This window comes from Apteryx mantelli, chromosome 13 (genome assembly GCF_036417845.1).
Source record: "Apteryx mantelli isolate bAptMan1 chromosome 13, bAptMan1.hap1, whole genome shotgun sequence".
Classification (NCBI taxonomy): domain Eukaryota; kingdom Metazoa; phylum Chordata; class Aves; order Apterygiformes; family Apterygidae; genus Apteryx; species Apteryx mantelli.
Window position 1 is genome coordinate 21,126,199 of NC_089990.1, and position 19,188 is coordinate 21,145,386.

At 42.8% G+C, this 19,188-nt stretch overlaps 1 protein-coding gene across 1 annotated transcript in view; it reads right to left on the reverse strand.

The window, feature by feature from the left end:
• The window catches only part of COL4A6 (collagen type IV alpha 6 chain), a gene marked incomplete at its 5' end in the record, with an annotated part of 144,246 nt that overhangs the window by 79,939 nt on the left and 45,119 nt on the right, over window positions 1–19,188 (reverse strand). Inside the window, one exon of the mRNA XM_067304442.1 lies at window positions 8,808–8,891. Coding sequence (XP_067160543.1) covers window positions 8,808–8,891 — 84 coding nt within the window. The remainder of the gene's footprint in view (window positions 1–8,807; window positions 8,892–19,188) is intronic.

Here is a 19,188-nt window from a genome sequence, read left to right on the forward strand (position 1 = left end):
ATTTGTTGCCTAATTACATTTGCTTTGTAGTAATCCTTCCTGTCGGCTGTTTTCCTGGCTCATGAATTGGCTCCTAACCTGACTGTCGGCGAAATCTCTGAGGACTGGGCCTTGCTCATAGACTGGTTCCATGATCCTCCTGTCTTTGTGAGGCTGTCTTACTCAAGAGATCACACCAAAAGTCTGTTACGCCTTTCATGTATTGTCAATGGAAACTCTTTAAAAATGACTTGTTTCCACAAAGGGCACATCTTCTCATAGTAAGAAACAGTAAAGAATAATTAATTAGTACCAGGATTATCCCAAAACAACCACACATAAATCAAAGATGGACAAGTTTTAGGATGCGGTGAGAGGAGACAGGTAGAAAGAGAACTGAGTCTTAAATAACTCAATCAGGAGAAAAAGATTGCTAAGACATAGTCTAGGTGGCAAACCCCATAAATGAATGCAATGGAAGAAAATGCCAATTAGGCCAATTTCAGTACAGGAGATGGGTCACTCCTCCTCATCTGTTAAATGCTAGGAGAGGAAAGAGAAAGTCCTGTGCTACTTCTGAGAGGTTAAGTGGGCTTTAATCATCTCTCTTTCAATCAAGATGTTGTTGCAGTAATCACTGGGCAAAGGCCCAACTAGATACTCATGAGTTCTAAAGATTCATGTTAACATTCACTTCTGTCTTGGGCAGGACTACAGAGTTCCTCTTCTTACAGGAATTATTGCTCATCTATTGATGAAGCAGCTGATAGAAAACAATTTGAGGAACACTTACAGCTCTTTAGCTACTGTGAATAAGTGAACAAACAAGGGAAGGTAAAGGAGCAATGTTAGTCCTGTTCTAAGGAATTATATGGCAAGCAAAACATAATAAATTCTTTAAGCACTTCACCCTACAGCCAAGAAAGATTTAACAATATTCATCATAAAGAAAAAATTTGGATATGTGGATGTTTTTACTCTCCTGTATTTAGGAAGCAAGAGGGCTTATTAGGAAACGGTTGTTGAATTCTCTGGTTTGTCAATATGGAGTAAATCTGTAGTACAAGTAACTGTTGTCATCTTTGCTCTCGATGAAAGTGCCACAAATACCAAGCTAGAACAAAAAGCCAGTTGTGGCAAGGCTCCAAAAAGGGAAGGAAGAGACTAGTCTGGTTCTGTCCTCCCATCTGTCTACATGCATAAAATGAAATCAGTGGGAGTCATGGCATTGACTTCAAGGGGAAGAGGACGTTACCCACCCGGCTTACTGGCGATAACCATGGCAGCTTGTATAAGCAAGAAATAATAAAGTACCTATTCCTAGCATAACTTGCCTGCACCCTCAGCTCACAGTGCCAGCATTAGGACAGAGAGAAACAGTTTACAGTATCTTCAGATGAGGAGGATGTACCACAGTAAAAGGCAGAGCACCCTGGCTCCGCCAATGACTTCCAAGTAGTTAGGAACAGCTCTACTTAAACATCTAAGACATCTCACATACTTGTAGGATACAGCAAGGAGCTTTTTAAATGCTCCATTTGCCTCAAAAACACTGGAAAGACTTAAAATAACCTGGACTGGGTTACAACTCGCATGAAGCATGTATCCTTGAACAGTAAAATATGATTCTTTGCTGGCCTTTTCTGAACCATCTGGAAGTGCTCTATGGAGCACAGTGTGAGGACCCATGTTCTGGTTGATTTCAAAAGTAAACACAGGCCCCCACAGCACTTACAAGATATGCTGCCCTAGCAGACAGACTTAGAAACAGCTTTGGGTCATAGAGTCACCTCAGCCACCCTGGTGACACAGCAATGCTATGGTTTCTGGTTAGTTTCCAATGTGCAAATCTTCTTAACGGGGCATGTTTCATAGCATGTATTTAGCCTCATTTCACACGCGCGTCCTTTTGGCTGAACTATAAAACAAATCATGGAAACAGCTACCAAAGATTCCCTGGTTAGCCTCCTTAAATGCAGTTTGCCACCATTACTGAATTCCAAGAACTCTGCAAGCAAGACAATACGAGTGCCTGTCCCCTTGAGAAGTCTTCACAAACAGACTCCGTATTATGGGAGATTATGTCAGGCTTTACATACAAACAGGTTTGGTCTTGATACCCATTGCATAAGGGGTACTTTCAAATGCAATAAGACTGGTTTTATTTATGTTGTTTTAGTTAGTATATGTTGTGGTTCTCATTAGGGGCCCAGGCTCAATATATTTAGGCTGGGTCAGGAGGACAATAATTGCTTAATGCCGCATTTGGCAAAGTTAGTTTTATTACTTCAAAAAAAATTAGTTCTTGGCAGTTGTTAAAAAAGCAGCTGGCACATAAGTTGTTTGACTTAACTGTTACCTCATTTTCTCTCAAAGTATTGCCAAAACTTGTTAACAACAGTGAACAGATGGTCAACATTTTTTAACTTTATAGATAATCTTCTTCCCAAATCAAATGATAGTGTTTTATTTGTTTAACCAAAAGGAAATTTGAACAAGAATTGGACATCATTTACATATATTCCACGACCAGTACTTACTAATGAGGAAAGTACTGCAATATTGCCAAAACTGCAACACATCAAGACAATTTAAAACAAATGATAGCTCCTGCGTTCACACTTGGTAGAGAAGGGTCTGGTTGCTGGATGACTGTTAGTGCTCAGAGGCCTCGGTAGGTTGCAGCCTTACTGCCCCAGCTGCTGTGCACACCCAGTTACGATGCAGTCAGCCCACCTTAGAGTTCAACCTAAGATATTACACAATCAGCTGCTAGAGACAGCACAAAGAAGGAAGTTAAGAGAGAAACTGGACAAACCGATGAAGTCTCTTACATGAAGTAGACATATGCAAAGGTCCAGTGTCTTTCTTTAGATACGAATAAAAGACAACAAAATGACACAAACAGATGAAACACAGTGAACAGCAGGCCAGAATTTTATCTTATAAGCAGTATTTCCAGATACCAGTCAGAAAGGAGAAGGATGCTGTAGCCAGAAGAAGGCGGCAGGAATTCTTGATGTGTAGACAGAAAGGAAAGGGAGCTGGAGATGCTGTAGAGAAAGACAGAAATTAGTTGTAACCTGGTAGAAAGAAACAAGTCAAAGATGGCACCTAAGACAGATGATTAACTGAAAAGATGTTGGTGTTGACAACAGCAGAGAGAACAGGAGGAAAAGGAGGACTTCATTAAAACCAGGACATTGACTTCTGGCACTGTTACATTTAAGTTGATAGTGAGAGGTTCATATGGAGAAAGTAGAGATACGGTGGGATGTACAGCTGATAGCACAGGGTGAGAAAAGCAGAACTCAGCAAATTGAGACAGTCGGCAAATAAACAGAAATACAGAATTGTGAAAGCCCAATGAGGGAAAGCTACTGAGGCCTAGGTATGTCTACTGTGTCCAAGCCCCTGAGGTTTGGCTAAAGGACTTTAACAACAGTAGTTTCAGAGAACAGGAGTGTGGTAGCCAGACTGGAGATGGCCTACTATGGAACTGCAAAGGAAGAACCTGTGATAATAGTTGCAGAAGCCTAGAGGTGAAATCAAAGATTATGGCAAAACATACAAGTAGTCTGGCCCGGACTTTTGCATTCTTTTGCAACATTCTTTCTGATCAGCTGTACTTATTCTAAGAGGAGAGAGGATAAGTGGAGAGAAATCTTTGGGTGTAGGTAACAAGGAGAGAAGCCCGGGAGGTATGGCTCTGCAGATTATTCTAACCTGGATGATGAAGAACAGCTCACTCTAGAATTAAGCAGCATTTCATTCTCAAAAATTCTAACCTCCTTTTCTGAGTCATACTAACCAGGCTGATTCCATGTTCCTGCATATGACTTCGGTGGTATCTGCTACAGTGTACTGTCTTGCTTGGCCAAGTCCAAACACCTTACAAGAACTGACAATTACAATCCCTGTTAAATGGCCAACATTTGTCTAGGACTTCTACAATAGCGCAATAATCCCGCCTTACCTTTGGCATGAAAAGAACATTTTAAAAATAACTATATAATAATCCCAGTATTTTTACCAGGTTGATTCTCTACAGTTAGTACACCAAGACTCCTGGCCATATCTTGTCAGTTTGAAAGAAATGTCAACATCTCCTAACACGGTTCTATTCTAATTGGTATGGCAGGTCAATCTGGAGCCCACTGGTATCACAATAGCATCATTGTCCCCTATACTGCTGTCCATACAAGGTAGTAGGGAGCCACCCAGAAACTAAGAGAAGTTTCAACCAATGGCTTAACAAAAGTCTGTCACCAGCAAATATGTAATGTATGCATTTGTGTAAAATACTTCTGCAAAAAAATTCACCTTGGATGAGTAAACTCTTCCAAAGAAATTGTGTTTCATTAGGAAATCCCTAAACTGCTCCAGTCAGTGTCTAACGAGCCAAAGCAGAATTCAGCAAACACTCTTAAAAATCCAACTTGTAATTATTACAATTTTATAACAAGAAATGTCAACCAATCTTCAACTAATTATCACAAGAGAGGCATTTCGAGCACCCTGTATTAAGTTGAGGGGATTAGTTCCAGACAAACATTAATCCAAGATCTCTTGCCAATGTGACATTAGTTCATGCTAGATAACAATTAGATTAAATCATCCAAAGTGATGACCTCAGGTTATGCCGCTCACTGCAGGGATGCTGGGGACCTGTCTATCTTTTACGTCTCATTTGACCTGCAGTGATTCCACTAAAAACTCATTGATTAATCACAGATAACTTTTACTACATTTACTATCATTGTTTTAACTTCAGAGAAAACTTGTGGAATCTCATATATCACTGGGTGCATGTACACTTGCCTTTAACTCAGACCAAGAGTGCATTTTTGAGGCAAATCTCTCAATCTTAGTCAATCCTTCCTACTTACTGTGCTTTGCTTCACATTGCAGAGTAGTCTTCGAGCATATGAACTGGATTTCTTTTTGATGAGACTAGGTCAGGAAATGGGCTCATGGCACACCTAATGCACTTCAGTGGTCCTTCACTTCACAGAAGTCATCTAGACTTAGTATAAAGTGTCTGCCTTACATCCTCAGTAACAAGTGCCTCATTCTACAGATACACTCCCTTTTGAACCATACCAGTTGCTAATGGAGAAATACCCTCTGTACGTTTTTTTCTGAGTCAGGAAAGAGGTTCTATACACCATTAACAGTTCTGTAATAGACCATATACTTAGATAAGTAACTTCAACTTACTTTAATAGGCTTGAATTTAATCTAGCTTAAGGGCTTTAGAGAGCACATGATTCATAAGAGATACGTAAATTGACATGACCGCATATCACAGGAAAAATGAAATACAATTGGTAACACCAAGCTCTCTCAGCAATTCTAAGCTGTAAAAGCTGCCTGGGACACAGTCTCTGTGGATTAATTTGGGGACCTCTGGAAACAATTATCCAAGAGGGTTTTTTTTTCCCTTGAACTTTTTTTGGGGGGGCGAGGGGGGCGGAGGAGGGAGGCTGAGACAGAATCGAAAAATGAAAGACCAGTATCAGCTAGAGGGCTCCAGCACATGTTGAGTAAAGTTTAAAACAAACCCGAATATTGTTATAACTTCCAAGATAAGTGAACAGGCAGCAGGAGAAGGTATAAATGCAATGGGCACTGTGGCTGCTAGTTTATCTTTGCAAGTGTTTGAAAATAGATGACAGCATATAAAAACCTGAAACTCAGCACTACCATAAACCGATGCAAAATGAGCTGCAGAGATGAAATGGTGCAGGCCTTCTACTATTTAGTGCTTCCTGAAACACTGTAAGCAGGGAAAAAAGTCCTCATGGTCACTGCTGACTTATCTATAGTGCATTTCTTAGCAACACAGCCATCAATACACCAAGCAATTTTCAAAGCACATTATCCCTGTCCATAAACTGTGGATCAAATAGTGAGAAAGGGGAGGGAAAAATGCTTTTTCAGTCATAGTACTGTCTCTGACAGTTCCAAAAATTTTCTACCTGTAGGTCACTCACCTAAATAACTGGGAATACATATTAGAAATCTAGCCTTCCATTAGATAGAGGCTAGCATCAGAATTGACATTCACTTCCTTCCTTACATTATAATTTAAAACAGCTGCTTTTTCCACCTTCCTTCTCTCGCATTATAGTTTAATATAGCTGCTTTTTCTACACACCTGATGTTCTAAAAGAGGAGGACTGCATGTAAAAACGTATGCAGAAGTGGGTTTAACTAATGCAAGTTGTGTTCAGATTGCCTTCCTTCCCAAAAGGCATGCATGCATCAGGGTACATTTGGGGATCTCTACTGTCAGAGCAGACTTCCTTTTTAAATTCTTTCACATTCTCTGTGTATTAAGGAAGAAAGGAATGAAGACAGATGCCAACTGGTATTTTCCTTCCACCACATTATGTTAGATTTCATACCAAAGTTAGCACAGATTCTGACAAGGCAGCTTAGGAGAACTGCAACAAGCCTATCCAAAATTCCTAGCCTTATAACCAGCCAAATCAGTTTGGGGGGGCTGCTTCTGCTGCTATAACATTTACTCTTAAATTGTCGTGTGACATGTTAGCTAGCTTTTCTCTCCCTACTTCCAGTGCACACACTAAGGGGATTTAAGACTAGATATCCTCTTTAAGAGGATAAAGACTAAGGGCCACAAACTCAGTTTAATCTTCTCATTTGACCTCTGAGAGAACTTGCAGAAAAGGTCCCAGCTGGGACCTTTCATTGAGGATAACACCTCTCCATCAAGAACTGGGCTTCTGCACAATCGCTGGGCTGATACCAATAAATCTGCACCAGAAAAGAACTGAAAAAGATGGGGGAGGGGCTACAATCTGGACCAGGAGTTTTGCTATTGAATTACATAGAGCCAGGCTTTTCATCAGCCAGTCATTAGGTAACAGGGCCAATTCTGAATCACTGGCTAAATTGAAGGATGCTTCCACAACTCATGTTTTTTCTTGTAGGCTTCACAGTAAACTGCGCCAGCATTAAACTTCACTGAACAACCTAAAATGGATATCAGCTAGCATTATGGCTTTCCAGAGTCAAGGCAAGCCACAGGGACAACTGACAGAAATGAAATTTTGCTCTTGTATGAGACATGTCTTACCACTCTGCTAGCAGAACTACCCAAGTGGGTGCCAGACAAAGACTGCACTGCCCTTCATCTTAAAAAGAACCCAAACCCATTTTCCAAAAAGCAGATCCCCTTTACAGAAATTAGTTTTCTTCCAAGCTCTGTCTTAAAGATGAAGAGGTTACAAAAAAAGAATACAAGCATATCTTGTACATTGCACCAATATTCTATAGCAAAAACAAGAACCTGGGGTCTCTATGTGTCTAATTCACATTTCCAGAAGTATCTTAAACAATAGGAGCCCAGTTCCTAATGAGGCAGGACAGTGGGACTTAAGCACTTCTGATATTTTAATTGTCTAAATATCTAGTCAGAAATAAGTTCATCACAGCTTGATCTGATCAGCAGTGCAACCAAGGAAGAGAACGTTTGAGGACATTGCCTATACGATTTTCATTGAGCCTATTGTCATTTTTCTTCTGCTTTTTAGCTATTTCTTTCTTTTAAAAAGAAAACTTAGATTTATTCTGAATTGGTTAACTGTGCAAAATCGACAGCTCTGGACTCAAACCTTTTTTTGAACAAAAAATGGATCCAGGGCATTGGCAAAGTCTCAACTGCCATTTGCCTGTTCTGAACTTAAAGCAGCAATGGAGAAGCTAGGCAGGAAGCCAAGGAATTAGCCTCAGGCTAAACAGTCTCCTACAAGAAACAAGCTGTGCTGTAGGACAGATAATCACACCATCCTCTTGCCCAGTTCTGCCAGTCACCTCCCTATCCTCTGGTGTGGCAGGACTCCAAGAGCTGTCTGCAGATGTCCAAGAAGATGTCAGCAGGACTCAGTATGGCTTGATAGAAGTAGTGTTGTAAAAAGGACTGATTACCACTTCTAGCAGACAGTTTCCTCCATGGACAGGTCACAGTAGGATGAAACACACGTTTCAAGTACTGAAAATGCCTACCGATACAGGTCACATAAGAAACAAGCTAAAAGCCAAATGAGTTCTCAGGTCAGCAAAGAAAACAGCCCAAAATCTTTGTGACATCTTAACAAAAGAGATGCCAAGAGCTCAACTGCAAGGTCAACAGTGCTGTGGCCAGTTCAAACAATCAAGTCAAACCCTGGGAATGTAAAGAGACAGAAGGATGATGCTCATTGCTACCCAAAGGTCAAAGCGTTTACAGGATATTCCAAACCAAGTCTGTGCCTCACTGTACCCAGTCACATAAGGTGTTGAGCAATTGGCTTTATCTTGCATTTTAGGTTATGTTGAGAATTTACTTGCAAAAATCTTCCACTCATCTGTTTAGACATGTTTTCACACTGCCACACAATTTGAAAGAATTTGTATACTTCCAGAGCAAACACATCATCAATTATCAATTAAGAATTCATGCTCAAGTCTGTCTGCAATTAGGAAAACATTTAAGTACATGCTTAAGATCATTTCTAAATAGCAACATTTTCCTGAGTTGAATCCTAGACTTTTTGAACTAGGGCTCAGATCACATAAAGAAATGAGATTCCATTAACATTTTGTTGCAAAGCTAGCAATTTGTAAACCTTCAGAACAGCTTTTGAGATCTTGGCCAGGGACATTTGCAATGCAGCTGGTCTTCATCACTTCTCTTGTTTCGTGAGATGATTAGATTGAGGTTTACATATATTCACTTAGTTTTCATTTTGTTTTTAAAAAAAGATTGATAAGACACACAAGGACTAGTTGTATTAGTGTATTAATGAAAGCCAACTTACCCGCGCCCCCTTCTCTGGAAAACATTTGCATCCAGCACTGCAATCACGGCCCCCACATGGCCCACTGTAAGACTTCTTTCCACCCTGTTTAAAAAAAAAAAAAGAGAGAGAGAACTGGTCAGTTGATGATCTTCCTTGGTTTAAATGCTCTAATTTCATTACATTTATCGTGTGAGTTTGTAGGGAAATAAATGGCAAAATATGCTTAAATTATGCTCCTCCATAATTGACTCATTTTCAGAATCACCAAACAGACAGAAAAAGTTGGTTTATAAATACATAGAGGACAGGTGAATCTACAGAAGTTGGCACTATTCTGCAAGGTGCTGAGTGTTTTTTAGGGTTACCAAAGTTCAAAAAACTAGATGACATTTTTAGATATTGAGTCTGCTGTTAGACTAGGATCATTATCAATAATTAGAACTTGCGCCTTGGCCATCCTGCATGCCCAAGTACCTCTACATCACAAGAAATACCAAGACAAATTTACTTTGTGATTCTTGCACGTTTCCACCAGGAACAAGCTACAGCCCCTGAGCGACTGAAATCAGAGAAACTACTGTGGCTTTTTTAACTAAGAGGAGATGCGTAAGGAAGACAGTAAGAAATATAAATGTTCGAATGGACATGAAAATCTGTATTTCTGAAAATATATCATACAGACATGTTTACAAAACTGTTCAGCTGAGACAGTTTCAACCAAAAAATCACCTTACATAGTGTACTCTGTACAGTCCTACCCATCCAGGCCTCAGAATGTCATCCATTTCATTTAAGGCAACTGATGCTAGATTTTGGGGGAAAAGAAATAATACAGCACTTAGGCTTTTTCTTCTAGTCACTACTTGCATAAAGAATAAAAGCCTGCCAAACACAGCTGCTGTTGCTCTTCCAATAGTTCTAGAGACAGTGGTCTGCCCTTAATTCCTCCTCGTCAACACACACAAACACACACACTTTGTGTCCTTGCTCCCACATGCATCCCCTACCGTGGAGGTAGGTCTACATAAGGAAGGACCTGCACAGAATGACCAAAGAACAAGAAAGGATAACATGAAGTGGCATCTCTCCGGGGCAGAGCTTAGGCTGTAGGGAGGCACTGCCTATTGCATTTTCAAATGTCAGTAGATATGGATTTAAACTTAATTTTCAATATGCTATACTAGTATTAGTTATTGCAAGGATAATCATAATATTTACCTAAATCTGAAGTCTATCAGTAACTTAATTTCCAAATAAAACACAGATTGTGGCACTAGATGGAAGTCAACCACAGGAGTTTAGAGAGTTTCACCTACTCCCTCCCACACTCAACAAACTTGAAATACAGGACTGCTGACAACTCCGTAACAGCCCTGGAAAGAAAGTGCAATTTAGCCACTCATGAAGAACAACCCTCTCTAAGGAAACTGTCTTTCACTGTCAACTGTGCTCTGGTACAGGCCTGAGGTTTTGAAATTCTGAATGAAATATGGATATAAGATCCCCATCTCAAGGTGACCAAACTAAGTGCTGAAACAAGCCTGGACTAGAATTGAATGTTTCCTTACTAAAAGCATTCACAGAACATATTTTTAAAGCCTTTAAAATGTCCTGATATCTGTCAGGTGAGGAACATGAAAATGAAAGCCAACTCATGCAAGTTTCTCATGCAACTTTGAACCTCTTCTTTACATTAGCTTTCTCAAAGGAAGTCATTTTTACAGTGGGTTGCAGAAAATTCGTCTAACATCACTTAATACCTTTCCTGCTAAAGGTAGATAAACAAAATATCTGTTCATTTAAAAACCTGATGTTCACACTGATTTGCACATTTAACACAACTCTGTTTTTAAGGCAGTGTGAACAGATGAACAGATGTTAACCAAAAGCCTTAAATCCAACCTCCCACGCTTCCCTAGCCTGAGGGACTATTATCTCTTGCTGCCAAACGGTCACAACAACCTTCAAGCAATTCTAAGAGGCATCAAGTGGGGGGAAAGAAAAAAAAAAAGCAAACAGTAATTTGGTAGATTTTTTGGGTGATTTTGTTCAGAAGAAACTCCTGCAGACATGGGGCTTTTGGGCTACTCATTAACATCCTATGGCAGGAACCTAATATCACAATACTTGAGCAGAATAGAGAGAGGGCAACACATTGCGAGAGAGCCACCATAACATGAAATGCAATGCAGGGGCTCCCGACCCTACGCAGCAGGAAATAAAAGTGGACTTAATGCAATGAAGGTAAAAACAAAGAAAAACAAAGAGCACAAAATTTGCATCTAAAAGATATATGCCAGGCAATAAGAACACCTCCAAGCTGTCTGCTCAGATGAAGAATGAACAGTATGAATTTGCAATGTGAACGGGCACTTCTGTACATTGGCAAGGGCTCGGTACTTAAAAACTGGTCCCTGTCTTAACAGACACTCTGCTGAGAGGCCACTTCTGACCACAAGCAGAAATAAGACTTTATGATCTGATTCTGGGAGGACCCACGAGTGAAGTGCACCAAGAAACACCTTTTGGCATGATGATATGCATGTCCTGCAGTGAGAATTTGGACTCATTTCTAGCCAATGGATATCTCTGTTCCTGACACTTAACCATTTATTATACTCTCAGCACATAGCTTTATGCTGTGCGGGAATCAGACTGTGCCTTCTCAGATGCTTATTCAACCCAGCCTTAAATTCTTCAAAGATTTTAGTTTCCGATATATCTCTTTTCCAGGTTATTCTTTGTTCCAAGTATTCTGCATGAGCTTTCAGCTCCCATAGTTCTGCGAATCCTGCTTTCCTCTCAGGAGGGAGTTACGCCAGACAAACTACTTCATTACAGGTTTGGATTCCTCGAAGGTCACTGCCTTGCAGCAGCTGCATGCTCAGAGCCCTGAGCCCACCCTCTTAGAAATGCCCAGGCTCGGGGCAAACGGGGCCTTCCCAGCGGGGCCCAGAGCGCCGGACAAAACCAAGCGGGGCTCCCCATCCCGCTGCTTGCGCTGCTCCCCACAGCACTGTCTCTCGTATAGATGGTTCTAGTCAAACTCCCACTGCTGTCAAAAGTCGTCCTTCCATTGATTTTATTGGGCATTGGACTGAACTCTCATTGAGGTTTATTAAAAACTGAAAATATGCCCACGTTTTATATAAAATAGTGCGTTCGCACTGTAGTTCTAGGTTCCCTTTCAAAGCGTGAGGAGTCATTTTGCTCACTTGTGAAGGAAAGCATTTGGAAAGGAAGCAAACCAAAGCCAGTTGGCACCAAACCAGGTGTTACATGTCATAAGCATTTTATTTAGGGGAAGTAGTTGACATCAGACACTCCAAGGCTACTTAAATAGCAAACAGCCATGTACATAATATTTATGTATACAAGTCTAAAGGCTGTATATAACATTCTAGAGTACAGTGTTCTCTTCTGAAGTAGTTCAATATATTTTTTCCATTCAAAAAAAATCTCAAATGTACAAACTCATAGGTCATTTGAACATTTATAGATATGCGTAAGCATGGGTGCTTCATGCTTGGTCTGTGCACGTATTCAGGGAAGAGATATTTCCAACTGCTCTGTGATATTATATTTCAGATTGACAAGCATGGTTCCTCAGAAACAATAAGGAAGTAAGGAAATGAAGATACCAGTTATAGCAGGGTAAACCCACCACCAATTATAACAGAAATGAATTAAACTATTTTAATTGTGTTGGTTAGAAGCAGACCAAGGTTTTTAAAACAGAAAACATAAACATAAAACAGTAGCACTGTTGAAAAATAGACAATCTCTGAGATTTAAATAGCTATAATACAAACGAATAACACACATACTGATTTTAACTGGGATATTTCAGGTTTATGCGAGTATTACTCACATCGCAATTTAGGAAAAAATATATTATTTAAGAAGTATCCATATGAGTGAGAAACTATTTTTAAAAGACATTAAAAACAAGTGCCAGTTTAAGAACAATTTTCCTCTGCTGCTTCTGGTGCATCTCCATCAAGCATTTATGATGCAGATGGACTGCCATTTCAATCTTTCCATTGACTTCAGCATGCTCTGGAGCAGGGCCAGAAAGAGTAAAGAAACCTAACAGCTGTGATGCTGTAAGAGGTGTCCCAGCCTCGGACTCGCTCCAGCTCTTCCACAGCACCACACAGCTCCGCACAGGACCTGCGTATGATCTTGAAGGCCCTGTCTGCAGATCCAAAGAAAATCGTACCTGCAGCACAGGGGGAGTAAACCAACTAACACAGGGCTTCAGCAAGAGATTTCCATGAAGCATGGTTCAGAGGCAAGGGTAGGGCCCAATTTTGTCTTAAATCTTCTACACTGTACCTAAGGATCACATTGCAGAAGAGCTGAGAGCTACTGTCTGAGCACAACATTTCAGTCAAGCAGGAAGGGGAACCCACAACCCAGTCGAGGAACGTGACGAGGGCAGGTGTTGGGAAAGGACAGCAGAAAGGTGAAAACAACATAACTCTCCCTTTAGCATGAGGAAGTTCAAGAGCAGTGGCTGTAATGGGAAAGTAAGCTGGAAACCTTTAGAAAAGAATAGATTCTAAACAGTATCAGCATGCAAAATTGCAGGATGAAAAGTGCACTGAAAGAGCAGCAGGCCAGTAGGCAAAACAAAGAGGAAAAAAGAAGATAAGCAAAAGATGATGATAACAAAACAGAAAGTGGAAGAATCATAGCCTTGTCTAAGGAAAAATGGCATGGATGAAACTTTTTTCCCAAGACTTATTTCTGCTAACTTCCCAACTCCAGTGAAGGACCACTCTTGTCCAGAATAAAATCCTGACAGAAACATCACAATAAAATGCTGGAAATGGCACATAATGAAAACTTCTGGAAGCCACAAATAAAACATTTTCCATACAGTTCAGGGTCCTATTATCTGCTGATGACTAATAAAGAAATTATACTTACAGTACCAGACATTCAGACAGCCTGGTAAAATGTCACAGTGAAAAATCTCTAATGAAACATAATATCCCTGTTTACTGCATGAGCTAAGTAATGCTGCTGTGTTAACCTCACCCTTTTTAACTTTTCTAGCTTTTACAAATTAAATTCTTTATAACATTTTCTTTGTCTATGATTCTTTTAGCTGTTGCATTACAGAATTTAGAGCCCAGTTCTGAAAACATTTTTGCATGTGATCAGCTCCTCTTTCTGAAATTGGCATGTCAGTCTGCTCTGCAAAGCATGCGTAAATACAAAGTTGCCTTAGTGACATGAAAGGAATTCTCCAAAGCTAAAAATCCTTGAAAAAAATGATAAACTAGGAACCACAGCAACCTCTGTACTCAGAAATGGCAGGATGACCCAGCTAACATAGCGTTATGTCATACGGCAAATGGATTCAGTAATTCTTCCCAACGTGTGAGGTGTCACAGAGCAGAAATAACCTGACAGGCTTGCCAGTTAGGTTGCCCGAACACAGTTGTTGGGATTTGTTTGGCAGTGAAGTACCCAACAGGTGAGAATAAAATTAATCATGTCAGCAAAACATCCGATAAAATTAAAATACAAACAAATTATTCTCACGAAGAACATCAAGCACCTGAACTCATTTCAACTTTCCTCTAGTGAGATGCACCAAACCGCGACTTTCCCTGTCCGCTCAGTTTTTCTGAATTGTACAGAGAGCAAGGTGATGGCCAGGAAGCAGTAACTGGAATCTCTGCTGTAAAGCGGGGGGAAGCGGCTAGCAACTAATGAACAAAAGGAGGATACGAGCCTCTGAGCAACAGGCCTCACCGACACCTACGGCCTCGTTTGCCTTTTTTAGGCTACAGCACAGTACCAGCTGTAGCCGTGCACGCTCTGGAGAGAGAAAGTGACTTCAGCGGAATTAGTGACATAGTACAAAGCACGAGCAAAATTTCAGCTGGAATACTGTGCGGTGTTTGTCACCTGCTTTCAAGAAAGATGAACACTGCACAGGCCCAGAGCTTGAAAATCGCAACACACGACTTAAGAGCCTCCCGGCTACAGAGCATGGTTTATCCAGGCCAGCAAAATGGAGATTCGAAGGTGATGCAACTGTTCTCTATACTTTCATCAGGAAGGTAAACACCAGAGAAGTTGAAGGACTTAACTAAAAACGATGTTCTGGATACCACTCTGCTGCTCAGGAGCATTTACGCTTCTGACTCAGTGGCTGAGAAGGGATGTCGGCACAGAGATCGCTTATGGTAAGAGCAGATAAAACAGCACCACAGGTGGCTGCCAGGGCCTGAATGCTGGGCTACCTTATGCCACCCAGTTAGAAGGATGGACAATACTGGCACAAAAGCAAGCGTGTATAAACTTCCATAAATAGATGTAGGAGGAAATTAGAAGGGTTTTAGGCAGAGGGCAACATCCTTCCAGTTACAAAGGCAAGAGACTTAACATTTTTTATAAACCGCTAATCCTTTGCAAAGGAGACGGCTACGACAGTGGCCAGTCACAGTAGGAGACGGGCCTCGGCGGTAACCTGCCCCTGTGCCTGTGTCGCTGAAGCTTCCCGTGGCAAAGCGGCACCTCCTTGCCCAGCCCAGCTCCAGCCACTAGCAGCAAAAGCATCTAGAAAGAAAAGCATCCTATTCAGTGAAAAAAATTGACTTTGTGAAATAAAGTTTGGTGGAAACTGTCCTCAAAGTCTCCATTTTTTAAACCTACAAATTTCTCCTATAACTTGCTACGTTAAAAAGTGGTGTCAAATTGTGTCAAGCCTGGAAAAAACATTTTTATTTGACTCTAATAGGATTACAAGTGTAAAAAACCCACATTCAAAAGTAAGAGTCTATACAGTTTAAATACTAACTCATAAGCAGCATGTCAATCCTGCCAGTGAGGGGGATGGATGAGAGGAGGAGGAGACGGACTTTCCAGGTTAACGACTGGCTGCGCCGCTGGTGTTGGCAACAGGGTTTTGGTTTCTACAACCATGGGACCCTGTTTGAAGATCAACAACTGATGGCGAGAGATGGGATCCACCTCACGAGGCGGGGCACACAGGTCTTTGCCAACAGGTTGGCCAACCTGGTAAGGAGGGCTTTAAACTAGGAAAGATGGGGGAAGGGGAGAGTTATAGTGACAGGGTAGTTGGCAAAAGACTGCTCAAGTCAGGATGCCTCCAGCAGGTGAATGCAGCCAGGGAAGTGCGCATGGGATGTGGCTATGGAGGACCCTCTTTTACCCCTCCTGGGAAACCTGCATGCTCGATCACCTCCCTGAAATGCCTGTACACCAATGCACGCAGCTTGGGGAACAAACAGGAAGAACTAGAGATATCTGTGCGGTCGCAGGGCCATGATCTCATTGCCATTACAGAGACATGGTGGGATAGCTCGCATGACTGGAGTGCTGTCATGGATGGCTACGTGCTTTTTAGGAAAGACAGGCCAGGAAAGCGAGGTGGTGGAGTTGCTCTTTATGTGAGAGAGCAACTGGAATGTATTGAGCTGTGCCTAGGGGTGGATGAAGAGCGAGTCGAGAGCTTATGGGTAAGGATCAAAGGGCAGGCTAATAGAGGTGACACTGTTGTGGGTGTTTACTACAGGCCACCTGATCAGGATGAGGAAGTTGATGAGGCCTTCTACAGACAGCTGGAAGTAGCCTCACGATCCCAGGCCCTGGTTCTCATGGGGGACTTCAACCATCCCGATATCTGCTGGAAAGACAACACAGCTAGGCACAAACAGTCCTGGAGATTCCTGCAGAGCATTGGTGACAACTTCTTGACCCAGGTGGTGGAGGAGCCAACAAGGAGAGGTGTGCTGCTGGACCTCGTACTAACAAACAAAGAAGGACTGGTGGAAGATGTGAAGGTTGGGGGCTGCCTTGGCTGCAGTGACCATGAGATGGTGGAGTTCAGGATCCTGCGAGGAGGCAGCAGGGCACCAAGTAGGATCGCAACCCTGGACTTCAGGAGAGCAAACTTTGTCCTCTTCAGGGACCTACTTGGAGGAATCCCATGGGTGAGGGCCCTGGAAGGAAGGAGTGTTCAAGAGAGTTGGTTAATATTCAAACATCACTTCCTCCAGGCTCAAGAGCGGTGCATCCCTATGAGTAGGAAGTCAAGCAAAGGAGGTAGGAGACCTGCATGGATGAGCAAGGAGCTCCTGGCAAAACTCAACCAGAAGAAGGAAGTCTACAGAAAGTGGAAAGGGGGACAGGCCACTTGGGATGAATATAGGAATGTTGTCAGAGTATGCAGGGATGCGACGAGGAAGGCTAAGGCCCGTTTGGAATTAAATCTGGCTAGAGATGTCAAGGACAACAAGAAGGGCTTCTTCAAATACATCAGCAGCAAGAGGAAGACTAGGGAAAATGTGGGCCCTTTGCTGAATGGGGTGGGTGCCCTGGTGACGAAGGATGCAGAGAAGGCAGAGTTACTGAATGCCGCCTTTGCTTCAGTCTTTACTGCTCAGGCCAGCCCTCAGGAACCCCAGACCCTGGAGGCAAGAGAGAAAGTCTGGAGAGAGGAAGACTTTCCCTTGGTGGAGGAGGAGTGGGTTAGAGATCATTTAAGCAAACTTGACACCCACAAATCCATGGGCCCTGATGGGATGCACCCACGAGTGCTGAGGGAGCTGGCGGACATTATTGCTAAGCCACTCTCCATCATCTTTGAAAGGTCATGGAGAACAGGAGAGGTGCCCGAGGACTGGAAGAAAGCCAATGTCACCCCAGTCTTTAAAAAGGGCAAGAAGGAGGACCCAGGGAACTACAGGCCAGTCAGCCTCACCTCCATCCCTGGAAAGGTGATGGAGCAGCTCATCCTGGAAGCCATCTCCACGCATGTGGAGGAAAAGAAGGTGATCAGGAGTAGTCAGCATGGCTTCACCAAGGGGAAATCATGCCTAACCAATCTGATAGCCTTCTATGATGGAATGACTGGCTGGGTAGATGAGGGGAGAGCAGTGGATGTTGTCTACCTAGACTTCAGCAAGGCTTTTGACACTGTCTCCTATAGCATCCTCATAGACAAGCTCAGGAAGTGTGGGTTAGATGAGTGGACAGTGAGGTGGATTGAGAACTGGCTGAATGGCAGAGCTCAGAGAGTTGTGCTCAGTGGCACAGAGTCTAGTTGGAGGCCTGTAGCTAGCGGTGTCCCCCAGGGGTCAGTCCTGGGTCCAGTCTTGTTCAACTTCTTCATCAATGACCTGGACGAAGGCACAGAGTGCACCCTCAGCAAGTTTGCTGACGATACAAAACTGGGAGGAGTGGCCGATACGCCAGAGGGCTGTGCTGCCATTCAAAGAGACTTGGACAGGCTGGAGAGGTGGGCGGAGAGGAACCTCATGAAATTCAACAAAGGCAAGTGCAGGGTCCTGCACCTGGGGAGGAATAACCCCATGCAGCAGTACAGGTTGGGGGTTGACCTGCTGGAAAGCAGCTCTGCGGAGAAGGACCTGGGAGTGCTGGTGGACACCAAGTTAAGTATGAGGCAGCAATGTGCCCTTGTGGCCAAGAAGGCCAATGGTATCCTGGGCTGCATCAGGAAGAGTGTTGCCAGCAGGTCGAGGGAAGTGATTCTCCCCCTCTACTCAGCCCTGGTGAGGCCCCATCTGGAGTACTGCGTCCAGTTCTGGGCTCCCCAGTACAAGAGGGATGTGGCACTACTGGAGCAAGTCCAGCGAAGGGCCACAAAGATGATTAGGGGACTGGAGCATCTCTCTTATGAGGAAAGGCTGAGAGAGCTGGGCCTGTTTAGCTTGGAGAAGAGAAGGCTGAGAGGAGATCTTATCAATGTGTACAAGTATCTGAAGGGAGGGTGTCGAGAGGATGGGGCCAGACTCTTTTCAGTGGTGCCCAGCGACAGGACGCGAGGCAATGGGCACAAACTGAAACACAGACACTTCCATCTTAACATGAGGAAAAACTTTTTCACTGTGAGGGTGACAGAGCACTGGAACAGGTTGCCCCGAGAGGTGGTGGAGTCTCCTTCTCTGGAGATATTCAAAATGCGCCTGGATGCAATCCTGTGCAATGTGCTCTAGGTGACCCTGCTTGAGCAGGGGGGTTGGACTAGATGATCTCCAGAGGTCCCTTCCAACCTCAGTGATTCTGTGATTCTGTGATTCTGTAAAGCCAGACTATAAGCCCTTCTCTCAGGCCGAGAACCCCCTTATTCCTCCTACAGTCCCAATGGAAATCAACAGCTTCCAAACACTCCAGCAACAGGAACGTCACATACTGATTATCTGACGTTAATAGATTAGAAACTGGCTCTGAACCGCTCTGTCTTCTGATGTTTGTCAGTTTTGTTGCGAGGATGGCACAGAGCTCTGCATCCTTTTCCTAAATAGCCTATCAGTCAATGAACATGCAGTTAAAACCAGACAGTCTATTTACAGCCTACATGAGCAAGGACACAACACAAAGCCACAAGTTTATC